Genomic DNA, 27,717 nt, shown 5'->3' with positions numbered 1-27,717 from the left:
CCTTCTCCCCAAGCCACGGACTACTTGAAAGGCTCCTATTCCCAGACCCAACCACAAGGTTTAGACATTGGGCTGCTCGCGTAACCCCCAACCACAGACTGATTCTCTTGTGTTTGTGTTTGCTGCTGCTAGGCCCACCTGTAAACCTTTATCTATTTATCCTCCATAGTCACTGACCCAAAGATGCACTTCAATAGTGTTCAGGAGTCATGCAATAGCAATGGAATTATTTCTTAAAATCATTGGAGAAATATTAAGTTTCCCACCATCTAATAAAACCCTAAATTCAAACTTATTATCACTGTTACTGGTTCAAAAACCCAAGGGAACAAACTTGTAATATTTTACATGCACTTACGTTTGTAAACAAATGAGAAGCCATAATGATATATTCTTTATTATATGTTGTAAAGTTCAATAGCTCTTTGATTAATAAGATGACCTGCTGAGTTGTAGTTTTTGAAACCCCGCCAAGCATTTATGATGGATTAACTTGCATAACAAAAACTTTCAATTCCATTGACAGAACAAACATCTATTTCAATTTCAAAGTGAAATAAATGTCAATCCATGGTAAAGGAGGTGCAGATCATTCTTTTCTATCACCATGAGCACATTCTTTCAAACAATTGCCAGACTTCCTAATCCAATTAAATGACAGTAGAAGACATTCCTTTCCACACTAAAAAATATTTTTGATACTTTCTTTAAAAGAAAAGTACTGCGTTACATGAGAACAATCGTACAATGCTATTCAATGCAAGGATCAACTTAACTTTACAGGACATATCCCTATGATAAATAACTATTAAATTACAGAAATCTGACCTTTAATTTGAAGATGTCAAACATTTTACATCTATCATTCAGAGTGTTCCTGATTTCTCAGCTGGATTTCTATTTTCTTCACAAGCTCCCGAGTCTGGCATGCTTCCATGGCCCACATGATCAAATTAAAATGGTGTGTGGGAAAAAATCTGAGATTGATCTCCTATTTAAAATAGGGAGCTGAACCTCAACAGGAGCAGTTATGCATTTTACACACTAACAATGCTAGATCTACAAAAAGGTCAGAGGAAAATGGTACACACCTGGACACAGTAACACACCAGAATGGACATCAGACCTAGATCAGAATTTGGCCCTGGGGGGGTCACAGGATATGATCGAACGGTGAGCCTATTCTAGATTTCTCACATTCTGAAAATGATCTATTAATCATCATGGCATAGAAATACAAGAAAATATGATGGGAAGAAAGCAATCTCCCCTGTCAAAAACAATATACAATCAAATCTATCATGACTTTAACTTCATTTATTTAATCTTCCAGAGAAAAGCAAAAAATTGGATTTTATTTAAATCCCCAACAAAGGAAAGACATAAACTATTATTCAATATTTTACCAAGAACTCAAGAAATGCATATACCCTGACTCATGAATGTTGAACTTACCCTGCATTCAAAATAATTGAAAGAGACGATCTATGATTGTTAGGCTAAACTCCAGATCATCCATGCACTGCTCAAACTTGTCTTGAATGCCTTTTACATGCAACATCTGCCCTTTCTTCTTTACAGCCCAGCAGCACAATAACATTTTGATAATTTCAGCTTAACCTTATTCCTTTCATTCAGGCCTGAAACAAAATATTTATCCAGCAACATTGACTGCAAGTTCCAATAGTCTGTTCTTCATATGGTTTTATCTCTGTGGGAGTTTGAGGAAAAATCTTCTCATCTCCAGATTAATTTCAGTTTTGTTTATTTTAACTCATGTCTTCCAGTGCTTTGCACACAGCATAACTCTGCTTATAGTTGCAGCATTTGTTTGTTTCATGACCTGTTAACCTTACTACATGCCATGCCAAATTCAGTAATTTGATACTAATATTTAATGTAGGAAAGGTCTTAAGGAAGAAATGGGATATTGAAAGTTATTCAAGAATGGAGTGTCAACTATGGTGCTATCCAAGGTTGGTGAGACACAGACAATTAACATGAACTGGCAGAGGTTGATTTTAGAGGAATATATCCATTGTAGGAGCATGCCAGCTCATTACACTGTACAACTGCTGTTCATTATTGCCACCATCTGCTTTAAGTCAAGGAAACTACTCGGCCTGTTTGGTCTAATGTGGTCGAGGAAAATCACTAACTGGTTCAAGTGGAAGAGTTTCTTGTAGTTAACAAGATATAGTTCATTGAAGATTAGCAACTAGTTACAGATTGCATTCATATTTTAGATTTTCTACCTTTTTGAAGATGGTCATTTGTCAAAAGTGAGAACTGCAGATGCTGGAGATCAGAGTCGAAAAGTGTGATGCTGGAAAAGTACAGCAGGTCAGGCAGCATCCGAGGAGCAGGAGAATCAAAGTTTCAGGCATACACCCTTCATCACAAATGTGGTGCGGGAGTGAGTGGGCGGAGAGATAAATAGGATGGGGTTGGGGCTGGGGGAAAGTAGCTGGGAAGGCGATAGGTAGATACAGGTAGGTGGAGAGGAAGATGGACAGGTGGGACATTTCAAGAGGGCAGTGCCAAGTTGATGGTTGGATCTGGGATGAGGTGGGGAGAGGGGAGATGAGGAAACTGGTAAAATCGACGTTGATGCCGTGTGGTTGAAGGGTCCCAAGGCACCCTCCGATTTATCTCTCAGACCCCTTCCCTCATGCTCCCTTCCCCACACCATCCCCCACATTCCTGATAAAGGGCTTATGCCCAAAACATTGATTCTCCTGCTCCTTGGATGCTGCCTGACATGCTGTGCTTTTCCAGTGCCATACCTTTTGATATTATAATTTGCCACTGATCAACTAAAGCGGGAATGTTATTCAGGTCTTTGTGCATGCAAAGAAAAACTTATTCAGCAGTATTGAGGTGTTGTGAACAACACTAAGCATTATGTAGTCATCAGTGGATATCCTCACTCTCACCATGGAGGAAGGCCGTTGCTGATGCAGGTGAAGATGACTGTGCACAGGACACTGCCCTGTGAAACTTCTGTAGTAATATCCTTGGGCTGAAATGATTTGCTTCCAAAGACCACAACCATGCTCCTTTATATTAGGTCTGCTCCAAACATTGAAAAGTTTCTGTCTGACTCATATCAAATTCAATTTTAATAGGACTTCTTAATGCCACACTTAGTCAAATGCTGTCTCAATGACAAGGACTGTTACACCCACTTCACTTCTGGAATGCAACTATTTTGTCTGTGTGGATGAACATTGTCATGTAGTCTGGAGGCAAAACCCCTAAAAAGAAAACCTAAACTGATGGTGGACAGGTTATTGCTGTGTAAATGCTAATCGTTAGGACTATCATCGATACCTTTCATTCCTTTATTGATGATTAAGAGTAGACTGATCAGACCAACTGAATATGACCGACTTGTTGCCAATAGAACATACTTTTGCATATTTCAGCATTATCAGGCACATGTCAATGTTGAGGTTCTGCTGGAGCAGATTTGCTCTCACCAGCAGCTTGAGCTATTTCTCAATATTGCATGGCATAACTCGAGTTGTTGAGTTCTAGAATTTGTGATTCCAGTGACTTCAGAAAGAGATTAAGATCGATGATCCATTTGGAACTTCTGACTGAAGACTATACGGCCTTGTGCTGATTTTCACTATCATTGAGGGCAGCACTGTTTGTGGAGTATTCTGTTAACTGCTTAAACATCCTGTATAACTGCAGAATATTAATTTTGACCATTGCTTAGATCTCCCTTACAGCTCCTGCTGTCAGGCAATGCATGAAGACCTGTGTTTTGGCTTCATGAGCCTGGCACTTTTCTTTTTGTAGATATGCTGAGGGTTACTGATGATGAACCACAGTACATTATGGACGTATGCCAGTTTTGAGCTACTGGAACTGTTTTGCATCCATCTCATTCAGCATTGTGATATTGTGAAGTGCCTCCAGTTAAAGTCATAGTTCCAGCAAAGGCAGTAGAGTTCAAACTGCACACTTCAGAACCCCGTTACTTTCCAGCAGGTAGCCTGCTAAAGTGTGGAATAAATGGCCACCAGCAGGAAGGCAGCTATAGGCACAGACCCCCTCCTTTGCTGGGTGAGCAGTTAAAGTCGCCCTTTCTCTTTCCCTAGTTGCCAGATTAACAGGGCCAGACTGGGACATGAAAGTGGCTGGGGAGACACAGGATGGTCAGCAGATGAAAAAAAATTGAATGATGAGACATCAGATGCTTTCTGGCAACATCTGGCTGTCGATCCACAAGGATCCAGTGGCAGCTCCTAGCTCTGGATAGAGACAGAGAGATGTACAGCACTAAGATAGACCGTTGGATCCAACTTGTCCATGCTGACCAGATATCCTAACCTAATCTAGTCTCATTTGCCAGCACTTGGCCTATGTCCGTCTAAACCCTTCCTATTCATATACCCATCAAGATGTCTTTTAAATATTGCAATTGTACCAGCCTGCACCATGTCCTCTGACAGCTCATTCCATACATTCACCAACCTCTGTGTGAAAACATTGTCCCTCCCATCCCTTTTAAATTTTTCCTCTCTCACCCTAAACCTCTGCCCTCTAGTTCTGGATGCACCCATTCCAGGGAAAAGACCTTGTCTATTTACCCTATCCATTCCCCTCATGATATTATAAGCCTCTATAAGGTCACCCCTTGATAAGCCCCTGTGAAGTACCCTGTGATATTTTACTATGTTAAAGCCACTACTCAAATGGCTTTTCCAATGTTATATGCATCACCATTTTATTCTCGAAGGACTCATCTCAAATTTTCACAGTAGTTGTACCTCCCATAGGGGAGGTAAATACAAGATGAAGTAGAAGCCTGGAACTCTATGATTCAGCAAACAGTATTCACAGCAATCTAGCAAGCTGGCCTCCAAACTGCAAAACTGTGTTTATCTAGCTTCCCTTAAAATATATCTACACCATTCAGCCCTACTTGCCCAATCTTTCCTGATCGAGGTTAAATCCCAAAGCTCTGATATCATTCTATCAATGCAATAGTGGTGAGGAACATTTGAATCTTTCTCACAGCCAGCAAACCACCTCAGAGTTCAGCTAGTTAAGATCCATCCCAGAGTTCAGGATAGCAATGGGAATGCTGAGGAACATTTCTGGGAGCAATTCCAATTCAAAAGCAGTAGTACAGGTACACAATCCTTTATCCGAAATCACTGGGGTCAGCTGTTTTTCAGAATTCGTAATTTTTTGGATTTCAGAACAAATGTAGCACCCCCTGTAGGGTCCTGGCAGCATGCCATAATCAAACATCAATACTGCAGCAAAAACATATGAATATTCACACTAAGCAGGATAAGTAAAGACAAGAAACCTACTACAGTTTATTTATAAGTAATATATTGATAAATCAGATGCAAAAACCATAAATACTCGAGGACATTTTATTTCCAGAAAAAACATTCCAAGAAAAACATACACAGTTTCAGCACTATGGCAGACGGTGTTTTTAAAGACTTCTTCAAGTTTAATCTGTCTCATTAACATCAGTTTCTGTCTAAGCAATCTCTCTTTAATTGAGTAAATTACCATAATCGCCTGCTGACTGATAAATAAATGTTGTTCAAGGCCAACCACTTACTGATCACACATTTTCACCGTATCATCTTCGGGATTTTTTTTAACTGGGTCACAAAGTCATCATCATTACTACTATCCTCACGCTTATCTGTATTTAACACCATTTCAGCAATTTTCCCATCACTCAAGGAATTATCAATGTTCAGCACTTTTCGATGTCAGCTTCCTGTAATTTATTTATACTTTCCGACGCTCCAGGGAAAACAGCTTCAGCCTGTTCAGCCTCTCCCTAAAGCTCAAACACTCCAATCCTGGCAACATCCTTGTAAATCTTTTCTGAACCCTTTCAAGTTTCACAACATCCTTCCGATTAGAAGGAGACAAGAATTGCATGTAATATTCCAAAAGTGGCCTAACCAATATCCTGTACAGCAACAACATGACCTCCCAATTCCTATATTCAATACTCTGACCAGTAAAAGAAAGCATACCAAATGCCTTCTTCACTATCACTTCTACCTGCAACTCCTTTCAAGGAGCTATGAACCTGCACTCCAAGGTCTCTTCATTCAGCAACACTCCCTAGGACCTTACCGTTAAGTATATAAGTCCTGCTCTGATTTGCTTTTCCAAAATGCTGCACCTCACATTTATCTAAATCTGCCTTCAGCCATTCATCAGCCCATTGGCCCATCTAATCAAGATGTAATCTGAGGTAACCTTCTTTGCTGTCCACTACATCTCTGATTTTGGTGTCATCTGCAAACTTACTAATTATACCTCCTATGCTATACATCCTAATCATTTACATAAAACAGTGTATAAAATCATTTACAGAGTAACCTCAATTATCCAAATATCAATTGGATTATCTGAAGGGGATCTCATGGTCCTGATAGAAACATTACGTCCAAGAACTGTCTCAACCCTAATCGCATCTTTTGTTTACAGGTACAATAATCAAAAACAAACTTGGCTCACTGAAATGCTGCTGAGAGCAGTCCTGGACAGTCCAGACACTGTCGCTCACTGACTGACCTCCTGGCCTGTCCCTCCCCACACTTTCCCTGAGTTCTACACAGGGGTTAACCCTAAACCCCCCTTCCCCAGATAATCTCTCCAACATTGTCCTGTATAGGGCAGAGGTGATACCTGTCAAAAAGTGTGTGTCTGCACGCATGCTATTTGGAGACTTACCCCACAAAGGCAGCAGCAGTCTTACTATTGGTGTTACAGTCTGGCTGCCCTGAAGGGGGTGGGGTGCGGACGGCGAGCAGATTGGCTGGGGAGGGGTGGGAACGGGGATCGGATGGTGGGGGAGCGGGGTTGGGGCTGTGGGGTTGGGGATGGACTGGGGGCATTGTTGTATGGGGTTGGGGCGGGCAGGGTGGTGTGGGGGAGTGAACGGGGTTGGGGGTGAGTGGGTGGGGTGGGAGTGGACAGGGTTGAGGGTGGGTGGGCGGTGGGCTGATGCCTGGTCTCCTGAACTAGATGCAGATTTCATAGAAAACTCCGAGCTCCAGAGGAAATCAATTAACCGAATAATCAATTATCCGAACAAAATAGTGCCCATCCATCTCTTTCAGATAATCGAGGTTCCTCTGTATGTATATAAGGAGCGGACCCGGCACCAATCCTTGTGGCACACCACTGGTCACAGGTCTCCAGTATGAAAAGCAATTCTCCACCACCTCCCTCTGTCTTCGACCTTTGAGCCAGTTCTGTATCCAAATGACTAGTTCTCCTTGTATTCCATGAGATCTAGTCTTGCTAACCAGTTTCCCATGAGGAACCTTGTCAAATGCCTTACTGAAGTCCATATAGATCACATCTACTGCTCTGCCCTCATCAATCCTCTTTGTTATGTCTTCAAAAAACTCAATCAAGTTCATGAGGTGAGTGGTGTGGGTGGCGCGGTGGCACTGCTGCCTCACAGCGCCAGGTACCTGATTCGATTCCTGCCTTGGGTGGCTGTCGGTGTGGAGCTTGAATGTCCTCTCCGTGTCTGCTCCGGGTGCTCCGGTTTCCTCCCGCAATCTAAAGATGTGCAGGTCAGGTGAGTTGGCCATGATAAGTTGTCCATAGCGTTAGATGCATTTGTCAGGGGTAAATATAGGGTAGGGGAATGGGTCTGGGTGGATTACTCTTCAGAGGGTCGGTGTGGACTTGTTGGGCTGAAGGGCCTGTTTCCACACTGTAGGGAATCTAATCTAATCATATGAGACACTACTTCCCATGCACAAAGCCATGTTGACTATGCAAACCCTGTCCCTCAGGATTCCCTCCAACAACCTGCCCACCACCATATCAGGCTCACTGGTTTATAGTTCCCTGGCATGTTCCTTCCCGCCTTAAGTTGTCGCATCACATTAGCCACCCTCCAGCCTTCCCTCACCTCAACTGTGACTACGATGATACGAACATCTCAGCAAGGGGCCCAGCAGTCACTTCCCTAGATTTAAAACTCTTGTCAATTAGTCTCCACTTAGCTTTCTCTGCTCCAATTAAAAAAAAAGAACACTCTTGGAAGAATATCCCTTGGATATATAGAAGAGGGGACAGCGTATAATAGGTAGCTGATACAACCCAGCCGCTTCACTCTGATATGCTGACGCAACAATGGCAGCCAGGGATACATTTGACAGAAAACTTTCAATTCCAAAAGGGAACTCGCTTTGTGTCTGTTTCCCAACTGGGACCAACTGATACAATGTTCAGGAACTAAACTGTCCTCCTGCCGTAAGGACATCGCGTCTGTGTGAAGGGAGGGGACAGATGCTCGCGTTGGATTTGTGGGCGGAACTAAGGCTGGACGAAAGTCTTTAAAATGGGCATAGGCAGCAGGAAGTCGAGCTGTTGTTTGCCCAAAAGGGAAAGGGGAAAAGTCATCTGGATTTTGCGTCCCTGAAACTATCACACTCACTGGGGGAAGATAAAAAAAAATTAGTCCGGACATGGCACACAACTCAACAAACAATGTACAGATATTCAACAAACCCAGGGTAAGAAACGCGAACAGACAATTGAAACTTTACCGGGGCAGACAAACTGCTTACGAGCCAAACTGCCATCCTCTTTTATGCGTTTTGGTTACATGAAGTTAAATAATAGTTATTGAGCCAAAGACGGGTTGTGGCTTGTTTGTAAATTAACATTTGATTTTGGTCCTGGATTACCTTGATGTCCATTTTTGTTAGTTACTGCCGGAACGATTCAAAGGATATACCTTTCCTTACACAGTCACCTTTTAGACTCGATCGGAGCTGTTAACTTTAGTTTGGACATATCCTGTTTGTCCAATGATCAATGAAAGTCATAGAAAACGAAGATCTCGACTAATCGATTGCAATCGGAGTGAGGTGAATTTGTCCTGTGCGATTCCCTGTACTTATTGAATGTATATGCAGCACATTCCAAACAAAAAGGTTAGGTCTGTGTGGTGTTGAACATTAAGACAATCTGGGATGAAGAATTGAGAAGGAATGTGTTGCTTGCAGCAGATTAAGGGAACGCTTTGGCATCGGTGCACTGGCGGGGACCCTCCACTTCTCGCAGTGAAAAGTGAAATGCATTACTAATGGGACGGAATTAATTCTTGGCTCACTGAGGTAGGATTGATGAGTGACAACCGTTGAACAATGTGAGCCAAGATGTTTCTATGGCATGTCTTTTTCCAGAGCTGACCTGAACGGGATTTTTGGGTTGTGCAATGCAGGGTGTATCCTGAAACAAGCATTGTTGCAAAATCACAGAATGCTATGGCAATGTTTTGTTTTGTCTTGTTTCACATGTATTTATTTTAGCACAATTTTAACTGATTTCAGAATAATAATGTCAAGGGTGAAATTTGTTTAAGCCGGATTTAGGTCGGATTTTGCGCGCAGCTGCTGCTTTAAGCGCCATGAGCCAGTGAGAGGGACAGCGTTAAGCTGCAAGCACTATTGGAAATTGGAAGCTTGTCTTTTATGGACCAGGGAACTCCGTCTTCTCTGACTCAGTTTAAATGCATCCCGCATTTCAAGTGTTAAAAGTGCCCCAATTTGGTTAGGCAAGACGTCACCGTCTCCAAACTCCCAAGTCTAGTCGAGCTATCTTTTGCCTTGTCTCCAATATTTTAGAAGGAAACAATAGTTATCAATATACTATTTTTTAAAAAGTGTTACGAGTAGTTCCCGGTTGAAGCTTCCCAATTTATTCCAGTTCTGGATCTCCCAAATTCTTAACCTCCAGGGTGAGGGGTAATTAACTGATACAATTATTCATCTGCCCTGTCGTTGGATGGAACAGGGTAAATATAACAATGATCCCTTGCCTTGCACCAGACCAAACGAAAGTTTTAAAGGGAGCTAATTTAACCAAGCTTTCTTGAGTTAATTAAAGGGTGAGTTTAATAGTGAAGAAATAATAGTGCAACACATCAGTGATCAGTGATGAGTGCAAAAAAAATTGATATGACCAATCACTAAGTTCTGTGACAAGAGATGAGAACTATGATGTGGAGGAGGTGGTGTTGGAACTGGGGTGGACAAAGTTAAAAATCATACAACGCCAGGTTATAGTCCAACAGGTTTATTTGGAAGTACAAGTTGTGGAGCGCTGCTCCTTCGTCAGGTAGCTAGTGGGGCAGGATCATAGGACACGGAAATTTAAGTAAAACATCAAAGTATCATACGACTGACGTGATGTATTGAACAAACCTAGATTGTTGTTAAGTCTTTAGTTACTCAGAATAGGGATGCAGGTTTTGATTGATTAATACGTAAATCCCAGAACTTCTTTCAAGTCACAATCCCGAGGAACTCAAGTTTTATCAGTATAAAACAAAGTGACATCTCAGCTCAGTCAGTGCATTAAATGTGTGAGGTTAGATTCTGTCAGACTGATTCTATTTCCAAAGTAGGAATTTATAAAATGTCACAACAGACTCACTGCCTACAGATTGTGTGCTTTTTGAATAAAATATCGGCATATGCAAATTCACCCTGGACTTATATGTGTGTGTGTGTGTGTGATGGAGAGAGGGAGAGTGTCACTTTTTTTCTGGAATATTCCTTAAGAGTTAATGATGCTACCTCATTGGAAAGGTGTAATTTATTTACTCCCTAATTTACTTTACAGCAATGAAAATAACAGGAAGCTTTCTGATTCAAAGTCAGGGTTTAGGATTTGAGGGGAGGAGCTGCTGGCTGACTGCCTGTATTTGTGATTTTGAGGCACTGACCATATTTTTACTGGTCTGGTGAACTAGGCAGAGCTAAATGGGAATCATGATGCACATCTCCTGATCCGGCCTTCTAAATTGGAGGTATCCCTAATACTTACAAGATTAGAGTGTGTCATTGGTGGGGAGAGAGGTGGGGGGGTAGGGGTTCCAAGGGTGACAGTTTTTTGTGAGGCTCAGAGGAGCAATTGTTCCACAACCTGACCAAGCATCCTTACCTTGACTGAGTTTAGACTCCACCATCTTTTGGACTGGTCAGAATGTATATGGTGCACACTCCAATGAAATCATGCATAAAAAATGGATGTGGAATCCTAGGGTTTGTTTATTAGAAGATAGCTAGCATCTGCCATTTTAGAAAACCAGCAATGTATCTATTTTAAGATGTCACCATCTGAGCTGTTTCTTGGCGTTGAAGGGATGGCATGGCCTCCATCCCTATTCTGAGGCTGTTTGTAAAATTATAATGCTGAATGATAGTGAAAATTCACATCCTATTTCTGTAAGGGCTCTTTGATTCTCTGTTACGTAGAAGGTCAGTGGATTAAGGTGTAAGTAGCATGTGACAAATACTCTTCCCACTGAGGATCCCTTGGGTCTCCTGATGAAAGTCATTGCACCAATGCTGAGGGTCCAGAGGATGTCAATTCCAGCAATATGTCTGTCAGAATGTATGTGGTATAGAAAGAATGCTAATGACCTGACAACCATGGTTGTTCATTTAGACTACCTATTCCTTTATCTGTTATAAAATGTTGTTGCCAAGTTCTACACACATTTGGTCCTAATACTCTCAAGTCTTCCTTATTCTCAGTTCCCTCCATTCTCTTGACCTGCTGGAACCTTTTTATAGTCCAAAACATGATCAGTTTAGGATTGTGTAAACAAGATATTGTGGAATTAATAGTATAATACAAGGGTTAAAATAAATGTCCCTGTATTACTGGCTGCAGCTGGTATATACAAAATGCAAACCATTATTAGCCAGTTCACTGATCCAGTTAATTGTAGAAAAATAGGAACAATTAACTTTATTGTTTTATGATTAAAGTTCATGATCTTTGCACTTATTGTTATGCATTTTGTGATTTGTTGCAAATTATTTATCACCTAAAGATATTGTGTACATCAACAAACAAGATTAAAGGTCACTTGAAAGATTTGAGTATGAGAATGGCAGAGAAGCGCACTTTATTTTATGCAGTTCATTGTTTGAGTTGCATAGTACTACCTATAGTTAGGCAGTACCATATTTAGAATAACAAAGTAGGAATCGCACATCTAAAGAAAAATCTTTTTTTTGTTACAGGTGGAGCTTCATCTTCATCTTGATGGGGCTATAAAACCTGAGACAATTTTATACTTTGGCAAGTAAGTTGCTTACCTGATTGTAAAATCAAACCAGTCTTATTCATATTTGTCATGTGGGTTGAAATATATCTCAATATGTTGGATTCTAATTTAAAGAGCAGGAGTTCTCAACTTAGGCCTCCTTTCCCTCTTCTACAAAACCTATGCACTAGCAATAATACTTTGTCTATATGGATGCTTAAATTCATTTGCTTCTCCACAGCTTCTAGGCTTGCGCTAAAATATATTCCATTTTGCTATTCTTGGATCCAAAGTGGAAGTCCTCACCCTTTCCCACACTGAACTCCATTTCCTTTGGATTTCTGACCGTAATAATGTAGGAGTGTGAAGTTCCCTGAAATAAATCCATGGGAAGCACTGTTTGTTACAACATGCTAATCAGAATTCATTTTCTTTATCCATGTTCTCTGTGTTGTACTTACCAAGTGCTTACTGACCCATAGTAACAAAGTTAGCTCTAGATCTTGGCATGTTTGTTTTTTTTCCAATAATCTCTTCGGCACAGAGATCAAATGATTTCTGGGAGATTGTATAGACATAATCCATAGACGCTGCCCTATTCAGCATGCCTCAAAAAATGTGACTACATTATTCAAACATGACTGACCTTTCACAAATTCATGCTGACTTGCTTTGATCGGCTAATGCTTGACCGGGTGTTCAGTCAGTCTGTCTTCGATGAATTCCAGTGACTTAGAGTTACAGAGTCATAGAGATGTACCGCATGGAAACAGACCCTGGGTCCAACTCATCCATGCCAACCAGATATCCTAACCTAACCCAGTCCCATTTGCCACTACTTGGCTCATATCCCTCTAAACCCCTCCTATTCAGATACCCATCCAGATGTCTTTTGAATATTGTAATTGTGCCAGCCTCCACCACTTCCTCTGGCAGCTCATTCCATACATGCACCACCATCTGCATGAAAAACTTGCCCATTAGGTCTCTTTTATATTTTTGTCCTCTCATCCTAAATCTATGCCCTTACGTTCTGGACTCCCTCATCCCAGGGAAAAGGTTTATTTACCCTATCCATGCCCCTCATTTGCCTATAATTGATACATCTGTAGCCCAATAGGTTCTCCTACCTCCCTTCTTTGCATAATAAAGTGACATAGTCATTTTTTTAAAAATCTAAGAATCCAATTCCTGAATTCAGAGAGATTTGGAAAATCATAACTAATGTGCCTGAAATGTCCTCATTGTTTTTCAATATCCTTAGATGAAGATAATCAGGTCATAGAGATTTTCTTTTCATAAATTCCACTATTTTCTTCATTGCTATCATTTTAATCCAATTAAATGCACTAAGTTCTTCCTTTAGTTAATACTGTTACTTGCACTTCTGTACAATTTCACCAGATTTTGTACTACTTGACTTTTAATAAAGAAAACAGTGAATAATTATCAAAATGAGTGCTGTTTTAATTTTCATTGTCACTTAGACTGTTGAAAAACTACTTTAATGGATTTTCTGATTTTAACTAATATGAAATGATTCACTCAAATATATATAGCCAAGTTTATTGACATTCTGCTTTGTTCAAACTGTGTGCATTTGTATCACAAACAGTATGTTATAGGTGAAGGACCTTGAGGAATTTGAAGATGACATGATTCCTGATGACAAGTGAAGCGTACAATATGCCATTATTCATTCTTCTCTCCTTGTGTGAGAGAAAGTGTTATATTCTTCCTGCTATTCCCAACAATAATGTTACGATATGAGGTAAACCTTTCAGCTAATTTAAACCAGACACACAGGAAACCTCACCTTTCACTGTGATCTGTTAAATTTTAAGTGGCAAAGAACTATCACAAATATCATAATTTAAAGAAAAAATTTAACAATTTAATTTCTTAACAACTATTTACAACTCCTTTCTCTTAAACCTATTTTTATCTTCCCACTGTACAATACTGGTATGTTAAAAACCCTGATTAAGATTTACGAAAAAAATTCAAATTTCAAAACCAGCCAGCTGTTGGATCTTCTCTTCCTCCGTAGATTTTCCTCTGTCGTCTTTCCTTCAGTATTCTGCTTCACAGGTCTTTCATATGTCCAGGTAGATTTTGAAGAGCTACTTGGCTAGCAGTCTATACGGATTTGTTTTCTTGGCAGTTCTTCCCCTAATTGTTCAAAATATCTGGTTTTATACCCCCAAAAATCAGATTATTTCATTGGTTTAATGCCATCAAAACATTCTGGTTTGATTTTGGTATCTTGGGGTACACTTTAAACTGATTGGCCAAATTTGAATTTGTTGTGTACCATGGCAACTCATCTGCACTATTGGTTTCCACAGTCAAATGTTACATTTTAAATTGTATCAGCACATTCTGTGCCTCTCTAAGCGTGTGCCAGCTTCCAAAGTCACATTGCTTTGAATGCAATCAGAAGTATACACATTTTTTGGTGGTAGATATGTGGACTGGAAGACAATGACCAATATATTTCACAGACATCCCGATTCCTATATATCCAGATTCCTAACAACAGATTTGCTGATTGAGAAAAGATTTTGGGGGGATTATTTCAATTTGAGGTTAGTGTTGTGTAAAATGTTGGATGGCATAATATTTACCATGGTCAAGGATGTTTTAAATTTACTCACATAAATAGCCATTCTTCAATTGCCCTTGAGAAGGTGGTGGTGAACTGTCATCTTGAACTGCTGCAACCCCTACATTGTAGGTAGATCCGCAATGCCTTTAGGGAAGGGAAAACCAGGTTTTGATCCAGTGACGGTAAAGGAATAGCAATATATTTCCAAGTCAGAATGGTGAGTGGTTTGAAGGACAATGTGCAGGTGGTAGTGTTCCCTTGTATCTGCTGCTCTTGTCCTTCTAGATTGTAGTTATAATGGGTTTAGAAGGCACTGCTGAAGGACTTTTGGTGAATTTCTGCAGTGCATCTTCTAGAAGGTACACACTGCTGCTACTGAGAGTCAATGGTGGAGGAAATGAATGCTTGTGCATTTGGTGTGTTTTATCCTAGATGGTGTGAAGCTTCTTGAGTTGTTATTTGAGCTGCACTCATCCAGGCAAGGGGAGAATATTCCATTGTACTTCTGACCTGTGCCTTGTAAATGGTGAACAGGATTTGGGGAATCAGGAAGTGAGTTACTCACTGCAGTATTCCAAGTCTCTGACCTGCCCCTGTAGCCACTTTGTCTTATTGTATTATGTGGTGAGTGCAGTGGAGTTTCTGGTCAATGGTAAACCCCAGGATGTTGTTAGTAGGAGATTCAATGATGTAACATCATTGAATGTCAAGGGGTGGTGATAAGATTGTCTCTTACTGGAGATTGTCATTGCCTGGCATTTGTGTGACGCACATGTTACTTGTGAAGGAATGAATATTGCTGCTTTTAAATATGGACTACTTCAGTATCTGATGAATCGTGAATATTGTGGGATCATTGGTGAACATCCCCATTTCTGACTATATGATGGAAGGAATTTCGATGATGAAGCAGCTGAAGATAGTTGGGGCTAGGACACTGCCCTGAGGAACCCCTGCAAAGATGTCCTGGAACTGAGATGACTGACCTCAAAAAACCACAATCATCATCTTATGTGCTGGGTATGCCTCCAACCAGTGGAGAGTTTGCCCCTTATTCACATTATTCCAGTTTTTGTAGGGCTCATTGATGCCACACTCAGTCAAATGTGGTCTTGATGTCAAAGGCAGTCATTCTCATCTCACTTCTTTAATTCAGCTCTTTTGTCCATGTTTCAACCAACGCTGTAATAAGGTCAGGAGCTAAGTGGCCCTAACAGAATGCAAACTAGGAGTTAGTGAGCTGATCATTGCTGAGTAGGTGTTGCCTGATAGCTCTAATGAAGACACCTTCCATCACTTTACTGATGATCGAGAGTAGACTGTTTGGGCAGTAATTGGCCAGGTTGGAGTTGTACTGCTTTTTATGTACAGGACGTACCTGGGCAAACAGGGTGAATAGGTTGGCTCTGGTAAACATAGGCATCAGTGATCTTTTTAGACGCTGTTGCAAGTAGAGACTGTGAAATCACACAGAGATTCCCAGCTCACTGAAATGACCTGCTAACAAAAATATTTAAGGCTAGCCGTGTCCTTGTGGTCTACCAAGATGGAATTGCCACCCTGTCCTTGCGAACACAAGTTCTTAACCAGCAGCTGGCATTGATGCAAGATGATGCCTTGGGTCATCCTTTATCACCTTCTGGGGTTGGGTTGGGGGAGAGGAGTGGGTCATTAGGATATTAAATGACAGAGCAGGCTTGAGGGGTGCATGCTCCCATCTTCTGTATGTCTATGTTTCTACACTGAGCCTTGGTCATTTGCAGATAGCTGCGTCAAAATCTGGATTTTCAATTCTCCACCTACCTTCCTCTTTTGTGCGGGATTTTCTGCTGCTGTTCACCTCTCAGGAGGTTATGCAGTAACCAGGGGCAGCTGCTTATCAGATTGGGCGGGCAGAAATGATTTTCTCTGCTGTTTTCTGTGCCTGTTTACTTACTGCAATAGCACTATACAAAACCAGCAGTTTTACCTCAGCCATTCGTTCCTTAGCTGAAGCTACCTATGACAAAAGTAAAGGAAATAGCACACGTTATTAAATGCCATTTATGGCTACACAGAAGGCAGTATGCAGTCAGCCTATGAAGTCAAATGTAATGCGCCAAGAGTAATGTAATTAATCTTGGGTAATGTCCATAAAATGTCCATGATCCCTTGGAATTAGGCGGCTGTCACGAGATCCCTGCCCACCCCCTCCCATCCAGCAAACCTCATGTCTTTGCATACCTTTAGCCCATTGGGAAGCTGAAGTTTTATTGAGAGTTCCTTGTCCTCTTGAGTCTTGTTGATCTCAGACCACAAAGTGGCGATCAGCAGGCACAATGTATTCCTGATGACGACTTCTCATACACATACCAAAATGTGTATGTTCTGTGGTAACTTCCACAATAACTGTCAAATGGAGGCAAATGAATAGCATTATTTAATTACTACAGTCATAATGACTGCAGAAGGCCTGTAGTGCCTCACATTTCAACATTACATTCTGCCCCCTTGGAAAAGTATATTAACTTATTTCTCCCACTTTGGATGTACTATTTCTCACATTGAGCCCTTCTGATGCAGTTGATTTTTAGATCAGTACGTTGAGGTTCCAACTTTGGAGTTTATCATTAGTGATCTGCAAACTGTGTCTGTGACCCACAAATTACTCACTTTCTTCAAATGTTTATTCTGTTGTAATCCATGTGCCCCTTATGATCCTTCACTGTTCCCTCATTTTGGTTAAGCTCCTTTACATACCTATTACTATGGAGAAAGTGAGGACTGCAGATGCTGGAGATCAGAGCTGAAAAATGTGTTGCTGGAAAAGCACAGCAGGTCAGGCAGCATCCAAGGAGCAGGAGAATCAACTTTTCTGAAGAAGGGCTTATGCCTGAAACGTAGATTCTCCTGCTCCTTGGATGCTGCCTGACCTGCTGCGCTTTTCTAGCAACACATTTTTCATACCTATTACAATGCTTGCTTTATCCTGGTGCCCACTGTTCTCAAATGGCCTATGCATCCTTCCCATATTAGGCCAGAGTGACCATGATTTGCCTTAATAAAAATTGAAAGAACTGTGGATGCTGTAAATCAGAAACAAAAACCGCAATTGCTGGAAAAGTTTAACAGCATTTATGAAGAGAAATCAGGACCTGAAATGTTAACTCTGATTTCTCTTCAGAAATGCTGTCTGACCTGCTCAGCTTTTCCAGTGATTTATGATTTGTCTTAACTCTTGCTGACAAGGATGTAGTATTTTGATGCGGGCCTGTCGCCCCCATTCTTCTGACGCTTGCATGTATGCTGCACTGTTTCCTACTGACCCAAGCTGCCTGGTTTTCCCTCTGTTTTAAAGTTACCTTTCAACCAAAGGCTGCTGGCTGTCCCTCTGGGGTGAATGCTAGCACCCTGATATGCTCTGGCTAATGTTTCTGTTGCCTAATTGTGTGGATGTAGATCCAGGGAAACATTACCGGCAATGACTGTGAGGTCACCTGTTGCTATTGTAATGATTCTTTCTAAAATAAAGAGGATGATAGTTGGCGCAGGCATGAACTCACCTAAACCCAGGGCAGAGGGTCCAACTTGACAGGTGCCTGCTTGGTTTTTACTATCCAGGTTTTGAATCATTAAGTTTCTTAGTTGGTGAGAATTTGGGGAGGGAAGGCTATGTGATGGGTTGTGTAATTAATCAGATGCAAATAAGTTACTCACCATCTTAGGAAAGAAGATTTAATTAGGAAGATCACCAAACCCGACACATTACCTTTGATTTCCCTTCACAGGTGTTGCCAGACCTGCTGAGCTTTTCCAGCAACTCCTGTTTTTGTTTCTGATTTATAGCATCCACAGTTCTTTCAGTTTTTATTGAGGATTGAATTATGAAAATTTAACTCAATAGTGAGTTTCTGATTTTTAGACTGTCCCCCAGTTTAAGTTACACTCACCATTATTCTTGCCACCTTGGGGGTTTCGTTGCATTTGCTTACATCAAAGTAATATGCAATGTTATTGAAGGGCAATGGTTGAATGAAATTATCTCAAAATTCCTTGATGGCAAAATTCAAAATTAGTTAAATAAATTCCAATTATGGTTTTACAAATTTTAGAAACTTTTTTCTTTTGATCTGTGTCGCTGGAGGTGCTAGTAACTAGGTTTGAACACGGAGGGAAACAGATCAGGCAGAGCTGAACTTGTTCCAACAGAACAAAAGATTTTGTTGCTTTGAAGCTATGTGCAGAGTATGCTTTTGTAAAGGACAAGGAACATTTGTTATCAGACAATCGATGTAGAAATTGAATGGAAGATTTCAAAAAACTGTATGTAGAATATCTGGAACTGTTTACATTGGACACTAGGTTATTTGACCAGTTAAGTGGACAGCAGAATATAAAAAAAGCTTCTGAATTAGCTTTCTAATCTGGCGAAATTCAAACAGGTCTTTAGAAAAGCATTTTTGGCAACAGCTCAGATATTTCGCTGTGAATTCCAAATTTTGTATGGGTGGCTAGGTGAACCAAGACTATCCAGCTATAAATCAAAGTTTTGTGAAGGTTAACTTTCAGGAAATGTGTTCTCCAATTAGAAACTCAACATGCTGAAGGCTTGAATTAATGAATGGAATCACATGGCCTTTTAATATGTTACTGTCCATCGACTTAACATCTATCAAATTATTGGGAGAAGGAAGAAATAAAACTGCAAAATTGCATATGACACTCAATGGGTGATACTTTTTGATTAATTAACATAAAGTGATTAGGCTTTATATTGAAGGTGGCTAATGCTGATGCTAGTTTAAGTAAAGCAAGGTCCTAATATTCGAATATCACTTTGGAAGTGATTATAAAAAGAGGTTTACTTTTCTCCTGTTATTTCGGTCTCATTTTCTTATTTTAGGCAAGGAGGTACCATTTCCAGAAAAATTGTTGAAGGTTGTGAAAAATGATTGTATTTATTATTTTCAAGTCAATTTGTTATTTTAAATGAAGGTAGAGATCAGTAGAGGCGGAAGGGTGCTTTAGCGTTAAACATGGTATGCTCCAGTTGGATAGAGGGGGTCTGGGGAAGACTATGTATCCCAATTGGCCAGCCTATTGATTTCTGGTTTTAACCGAGGACAGAAGGTGCCTGGATTGGAATTTTAAACAAAAATAATTAGACTATATAGCTGCATAAAGCTTTTTAACTTTGACGGCTGAGGGCCAGGTTTCCTGTACAACTGAATACACAGCAACTTTACAGTGGTGAGATTGACTCAAGGAGGTGCCTGTTAAGTGCTTGATGAGCCTCCATAATCCTCCTCATGGCCTCCACATGGTTTAGATGGCATAATGTGTGAGAAAATTTAGAATTGTGCACTCTTGAAAATGTTCTGACAGATCTGCTGTTTGTGCGCAACATGAGTAAAATTTTGTGTCCCAAGGCTTTAGGAAATAATATTGTATTACTAAGGGTAAATGTTTTTACAGTTTTCCGTAACTAGTCATCTTTGTAATCCCTCATGCCCTTCTTGAAATGTTAGCCCACATCCAGGCAATGTGCTCACTGTTCAAACAGATACTAATTTGAAAATTGTGTAGGAAATTGCAATCTGGGCCAATGTTACTGCCATCACGGAGTTATGTTAACTTAACTTACTCTGCCAAGTTTATGTATATAGTTAATTGGAAAGCATGCATTGTGTAATAGCTATTATCATTGATACAATAAATAAACAATGTTATAAATATAAATAAATATTTTATACAATATCAGTGAAAACTCTTAAAATGAAAGTTTTCCCATCAACATTATGTTATTTCATTGGAGGCAGTTCAAAGACATTTCACTGACCTAATTCCAGGGATGAAGGAATTGTCTGATAAAGAAAGGTTGAGAAATTTAAGCCTGTTTCCAGATGAATTCAGATGATTCAAGCCAATATTTTTGAAACAGATAAGATATCCCAAATATGAGGTCTCCATTTAAGATGGAGATAGAGCAGTATTTCCATTTCTGAGGAGTTTGTTGATCTTTGAAATTCAGAATAATGAGAGAAGTTGGGCATTGCTTTAATGTTGTTTCTGAAACGGTACATTGAACATTGCAGCTTCTGTTAGTTCTGTGCTAAAATGTGAGCCTAGATTAGACAAAGTTTCTTCGATGTGACAAACCTTTTACATTGATTTCAAAATCATGTTTTGGATATTTTTAACCAATTGGTGCCACTTTTATTAGATTAGTTGGACTGATCTTATGGATCAATCACTTTATTATGTTGGGATTATTTCTCATATGTAGTGCACATCAGATGGATAGAGTAATTAACAGGAACACACTATGATATCCATAAAAGGAACTGGTTTCATGCTTGGGCATTTGATTTTGACAGGCAATCTGCAAATGTATCAACACTCCATATGTCCACCTCTCAGTTTCTCCTTTGACCAAGGATTTGTGCATCCCTTCTAATAGGCCATCCTTTGGCTTGGAGTCGATTTTAATTTGATGAAATTCTTAAGTCACTTTTTGAAGTCAGTCATGTAAATTAAATATTGTTTACCTTTGTACATTTTTGCAGAATTTTATTTAAGGGAGAATGTTATGAAACTTGAAAGGGTTCAGAAAGGATTTACAAGGATGTTGCCAGGGTTGGAGGGTTTGAGCTAAAGGGAGAGGTTGAATAGACTGTGGCTGTTTTCCCTGAAGCATCAGAGACTGAGGGATGATCTTATATAGGACATGAATAGGGTGAATAGTCAGGTCTTTTTCCCAGGGTAGGGGAGTCCAAAACGAGAGGGCATAGGTTTAAGGTAAGAGGGGAAAGGTTTAAAAGGGACCTAAGGGGCAAATTTTTCACGCAGAGGGTGGTGTGTGCATAGAATGTGCTGCCAGACGAAATGGTGGAGGCTGGTACAATTACAACTTTAAAAAGCATCTGGTTGGGTTTATTATAATAGGAAGCATTTACAGGGATATGGGCCAAATGCTGGCAAATGGGACGAGATTGATTTTAGGATCAGTCAGCATGGATGAGTTGGACTGAAGGGTCTGTTTACATGCTGTACAGTTCAATGACTGTATGTCTATATAACCATAACAATTCTTCCAACTGTATTGATCACATCTGTAAAATAGTATTGTACAGTGTGATTGTGCCATGTTGCATATATTATGATGTCAAAAAGGATGTTTCTATTTCACCCCCTCGCACCCATCTGTGAAAGAAAGCAAACCTCTGACGTGGCATTTTCTCCCTTAGAGTGAGGTTACAACAGGAAAAAAATGTCCCTGTGAAAATTGTCAAGCTTAGTTAAAATATATGGCTACTATGTTACTTTTTTTCTTGATACTCTGCATCAAGTAGTATACTTCACATAAATCTATATTATTGATTATGATTATTAAAATTGTGGAACTATCTGAGATGGTCTGGGCATTTGTCTGAAGTGATGCTTTTTCATTATTTGTAGAAAACGAGGTATCAAATTGCCAGCAGACTCGGTAGAAGGTCTTATGAGCTACGTTGGATATGATGAACCCCGTAACCTCACTGAATTTCTTGAAATATTTAGCTATTACATGCCAGCTATTGCGTAAGTGAAGATACCATCTTAATATTTCCGTTTGCTTTTAGTTTTGACTGGGTAAAAACAATGACTGCAGATGCTGGAAACCAGATTCTGGATTAGTGGTGCTGGAAGAGCACAGCAGTTCAGGCAGCATCCGAGGAGCAGTAAAATCGACGTTTCGGGCAAAAGCCCTTCATCAGGAATAAAGGCAGAGAGCCTGAAGGGTAGAGAGATAAGCTAGAGGAGGGTGGGAGTGGGGAGAAAGTAGCATAGACTACAATAGGTGAGTGGGGGAGGGGATGAAGGTGATAGGTCAAGGAGGAGGGTGGAGTGGATAGGTGGAAAAGAGGATAGGCAGGTAGGACAAGTCATGGGGACAGTGCTGAGCTGGAAGTTTGGAACTAGGGTGAGGTGGGGGAAGGGGAAATGAGGAAACTGTTGAAGTCCACATTGATGCCCTGGGGTTGATCCCGCACCTCCGCCCTCAGACCCCACCCCTCCAACCGTAACAAGGACAGAATGCCCCTGGTGCTCACCTTCCACCCTACCAACCCTCGCATAAACCAAATCATCCGCTGACATTTCCGCCACCTCCACAAAGACCCCACCACCAGGGATATATTTCCCTCCCCACCCCTTTCTGCCTTCCACAAAGACCGTTCCCTCCGTGACTACCTGGTCAGGTCTACGCCCCCCTACAACCCACCCTCTCATCCTGGCAACTTCCCCTGCCACCGCAGGAATTGCAAAACCTGCGCCCACACCTCCTCCCTCACCTCCAACCAAGGCCCTAAAGGAGCCTTCCACATCCATCAAAGATTTACCTGCACATCCACCAATATCATTTATTGTATCCGTTGCTCCCGATGCAGTCTCCTCTACATTGGGGAGACTGGATGCCTCCTAGCAGAGCGCTTTAGGGAACATCTCCGGGACACCCGCACCAATCAACCACACTGCCCTGTGGCCCAGCATTTCAACTACCCCTCCCACTCTGCCGAGGACATGGAGGTCCTGGACCTCCTTCACCGCCGCTCCCTCACCACCAGACGCCTGGAGGAAGAACGCCTCATCTTCCGCCTCGGAACACTTCAACCCCAGGACATCAATGTGGACTTCACCTGTTTCCTCATTTCCCCTTTTCCCACCTCACCCTAGTTCCAAACTTCCAGCTCAGCACTGTCCCCATGACTTGTCCTACCTACCTGCCTATCTTCTTCTCCATCTATCCACTCCACCCTCCTCCCTGACCTATCACCTTCATCCCCTCCCCCACTCACCTATTGTACTCTATGCTACTTTCTCCCCACCCCCACCCTCCTCTAGCTTATCTCTCCACCCTTCAGGCTCTTTGCCTGTATTCCTGATGAAGGGCTTTTGCCCGAAATGTCGATTTTACTGCTCCTCGGATGCTGCCTGAACTGCTGTGCTCTTCCAGCACCACTAAACCAGAATTTAGTTTTGACTGTCCAAGTCCATAAAGCAAATAGTGGATTTGATCTGAATAATGTGCCACGGTATGTAACAAAGAATACTGTTTCAGTTGCGTGTTACCAATTACACAATAGAAAATCACTATGTTTTCAATTAAGGAAATTGAAGTCCAAAGTCCCATTTTTAGCTTCAGGCCAACAAACTGTCCAATTCTCCATAATAAGCCTGGGACACTTTAATTCAATCATAATTGCCTCATTCCTGATGAAGGGCTTTTGCCTGAAACGTCGATTTTCCTGCTCCTCAGATGCTGCCTGACATGCTGTGCTTTTCAGCACCACTTTCATCAGTTTTTATCATGGCTAACCCACCTAACCTGCACATCTTTGGTGCACCTGGAGGAAACCATGCTATCTTGGGGAGAATGTGCAAACTCCAGACAATCACCCAAGGCTAGAATTGAGCCCAGATCCCTGGCACCAAGAGCAACCACCTGTGTCTTCGGTGACTTTCAGAGTTCTTTGAAACTATGGACAGGGTAAAAATAAAATCTGTGACCATTAAAACAATGACTTAAGAGAAGATGTCTGCAATGTTGGACAGCAATGATCTGTTTGTGGACTTTGGACCTTGGAAGGGAATTAAAATTTTGCTAAGTGTTGAGGTCCTGGTTGGGACTTTTAAAGACTAAACTGATGACACAGAGCAAAACCTGATTGTGGCAGCAAATGGAGAGGGGAAAATTTAGTTGTATTGAAAACTGTAACCTGAAAGTATCAACTAAATATTTGGACAAGTATTTGAAAGATTTTAAACACTGCATTCAGATTCAAGAAGCTATCAAATCTACAGATTATCTTTTACAGTTTTGCTTGCATTTATTGTTGCTTTATATTTTCAGATAGTCATTAGATGAAATGTATGAAGAGACTTGATACTTTCCCCTTCAACAATTACCATGTATTTTCTATTTCTCAGTAATTTGCTAGTTTGCTCTTGAATTAGAAGCAGTGTCATATGCCTTTAAATGTACTTTCTCTTTGTTTTATCCTTTCACTAACATCAACCTATCTTTGTGTCTTTATGCTATGTTTGCAAAATAAATTGTACATAATATAACAAATAATATTTGAAGCAACACAATTAAATTGTGCTGAAAATCTATCATTTTAAAATGTCAAGATTTGGTGTTGAGTTTTGAGTTCTTTCATTTGAATTACTGTCCTGTAATTTTCAATTCACCAACAGTTATGTAGTTTGCAATTGAAATTTGCATCCATGTAGATGCCTGTGTACTTCTTTGTATGTGAACTCTATTAATGTGACTGTACTTTATTAATTAAAAGCACTATGTACTTTTTCCATTTCATTACCAACATCAGAGTGCTCAAAGTTTAATCATCAAAGTTTGTAAAATAGAAAACCAATTGTTGACTCTTAGAGTATGTTTAGTTTTTTAACCAATTTCATGCTGTATTGATATAAAAATGGTAATTGAAAAGTAAAGGTCAATAGGAAGACAAAACCAATGGTAGATTCTACACAAATGCATATTGTTTATTACGTTTCTTCAACATATCCAGATGTGGACAATTTGCAAACAGCCATGTCCTGCAAACCTCAAGCGTTGAATCTGAGAGAGAACCAACTCAGAAAATGCTAGAGGAACTCAGGGGGTCTGGCAGCCTCTGTAGAGCGAGAAACATAGTTAACATGTTGAGTCCACTATGACTTTTCTTCAGAACAGATTTGCTTTGAATCTTATTGGGGCCTTAATAATGCAAACTATGTTGAGAAATCTGGTAAAATCACGAGAAGTCCCATGATGCCTTTCTCCATATCAGAGCAACCTGTTGCATTTTTTTGACTGCGTTCTGGATTTTGAGAAGCGATTCTTGCCAGGGAGTAGAAACTTTCCTATTAAGGGGTGTATTGCTAGTTAACAACCTTGTTAACAGCAAGTCTCACTTCATCAATACAGCTTTCTATATTAGCATCCTTTGCGAACAAACGAGAGTTGACAATTCTAGATATGGAAGTCAGAGTGGGTATCCGGCAACTTCAGCTCATTGCTTAGACCAGAAATGATGTTGCACCAGTATCTCAAGGTTTGCTCCATGGGCACCCTGTATAATAAGCATATTGCCAGCCTCTAACAGTTCGCATGGCACATTTCTGATCCATTGACAGTACATTTCTGCACCTCAGGGTGCATTGGCAACTATCACTGTAATGCTGCTGCAAGGAATGTGATCAGGGAGATGCGTCCATCTCATGGACTGGACTAGGCTGCAACTCTAGCCTGTTTATGTGCTGTTTTTGCACTCCCTCACTTTGAGTCGACATGGATGTTCATGGAACTACAGCTTTGCCTTTTTTCAGTTAGAGACGTGAGGCTCACAGCACTGCTGTACTGCCATGCCATGTACCACAGGCCCAAATTCGGACAGCTTGCTGTGGTTGTCAGTAGCCAATAGTTAAGTAAGTCAAGGGTAGCATTTGATACCAGTCCAGGGGATTGGACATGGTCAGTCTGCTGCTTGGGGTAGTCATTTTTAGAATGCTGCCCTTGTGAAGGGTCACATCCGAATGTCAGGCATTCAACTGACTGCCATGTCTGGGACAAATGTCAGGAGTTGTGCAGGGCAACCACAGACTGATGCTGCTTGTCTGGGTTCATAATGGCTTTATAAAGACTGCGCCGGTGCCAGTGCTGGGATATATGGCAGTGGCGAGTTGCTCTGGGAAGACCAGGTAATAGAATGGAGCTAGAATTGGACAAGATTCTTGGGGTGGAGTAGATGGTTAAGGTGGCTTGTTCAGAGAGATTCAGTGAGAAAACTCACCAGTCTCGATGAAGCTGACAGCCAAAAAAGGGAAATTTAGCCCCAAGTGAAATAATTGATCTGCTCTTAGTGTGTAAAAATAACGAAGTGTTGGAAACAATTGAAACTCCAAAAGGAAAAGGAGACATTTATTTGGATAGTGCATAACCATACGACAGTTACCTTAACTCGTCTCATATAGAATTATTTTGAATCGAAAATATTGATTAGTTTGTACTAAACAACACGTTGCAAGTACTGATTCAATAATCATAGGATTTGTTTATGGTTATTGTGTTTGGAGGAGAAATGAGCAACTAACTGTCTCTCAGAAGCAACATGGAATCTTGAATGGCAATTGATAAGTAGATATGAAGCAATTAATCGAACACAGCCTTCCTTCATTGTTAAAGAGTGACATTCTGGTTTAAATCCTCTGCTCCTGTAATGGATCACTGCATCTGCGAGGGAGCCAAGATTCTACCAGTTGTCCAGCAATCAGCAACAGAGTGCAGCTTTTAAAGGAAGGTCAAATCATTTTGTTGTGATTGGAAGCTGTTTAACTGGCAGTGAGATATTATTTACTGGAAAGAATACAACATACGGTAGTATTTATAGTAAGTGTAAACTTAAAGAATGTTTTTTATCACTGAAGTTATCATTTACGTTTGGTTGTTGAAGCAATGTTCTCCTCCTCATTGCATAAGTTAAATGCATTCAGATCCAACTGCCAAGTCCATCTGGGTCATTCCTTCATTGTTCAGGAATTGAGCTAATAAAATAACAGGCATTGATGGGCATAAATGTCTTCTTAACCAACATTGATGTGAGTGAGCCACTCTGAGTAGGAACTAAGAAACAAAAGAGGGAAAAAAAAACTGAGCGTGTGAATTTGAGTGTGCGCTTTACTGATTTTATTGAGATACACGGTCAGCTGTTTTTGTGTTGACAGTGAAGACAATCTTGCACTAATATTGTTGTACTGAAATAAAGTATGTTCATGGTTGGTAATTGAATGAAAGGTTCTAGTGCACCCTATGTTTATGCTTAAAAGTGAATTCATACTGTAACTCTTTTTGCTCTTAATTTAGTATTTTCCTCTGTGCAGAATAGACTCCATAAATTCAGCTCTGAATGTAGTAAAGTATAAAGCTGCATTAAGTGTTCAATAGCTGAGAGGTTCATTTGAAGCTTTCCCCATCCCCTGTGACAGGGAACTTTGC

General features: G+C 40.6%; 1 protein-coding gene across 5 annotated transcripts in view; it reads left to right on the top strand.

The window, feature by feature from the left end:
• Positions 1-8,385: 8,385 nt before the first annotated feature.
• Positions 8,386-27,717, top strand: part of ada (adenosine deaminase) — a 62,147-nt gene continuing 42,815 nt past the window's right edge. For 4 of the 5 annotated variants that reach the window (XM_043710314.2, XM_043710312.2, XM_043710313.2 and 1 more), the window contains exons 1-3: positions 8,386-8,540; positions 12,069-12,130; positions 22,137-22,259. In XM_043710314.2, the coding sequence (XP_043566249.2) occupies positions 8,493-8,540; positions 12,069-12,130; positions 22,137-22,259 (233 nt within the window). In that variant the 5' untranslated portion in view covers positions 8,386-8,492. Of the gene's footprint in view, positions 8,541-8,977; positions 9,147-12,068; positions 12,131-22,136; positions 22,260-27,717 lie in introns of those variants that run through there. The other variant, XM_087994909.1, reaches the window with a different exon arrangement.

This window comes from Chiloscyllium plagiosum, unplaced genomic scaffold (genome assembly GCF_037043375.1).
Source record: "Chiloscyllium plagiosum isolate Xiang-an unplaced genomic scaffold, Cpla_swu_hap1 HiC_scaffold_15, whole genome shotgun sequence".
Classification (NCBI taxonomy): Eukaryota; Metazoa; Chordata; class Chondrichthyes; order Orectolobiformes; family Hemiscylliidae; genus Chiloscyllium; species Chiloscyllium plagiosum.
The sequence above is the reverse complement of the archived record's forward strand: the minus strand, read 5'-3'. Positions and strand labels throughout refer to the sequence as shown.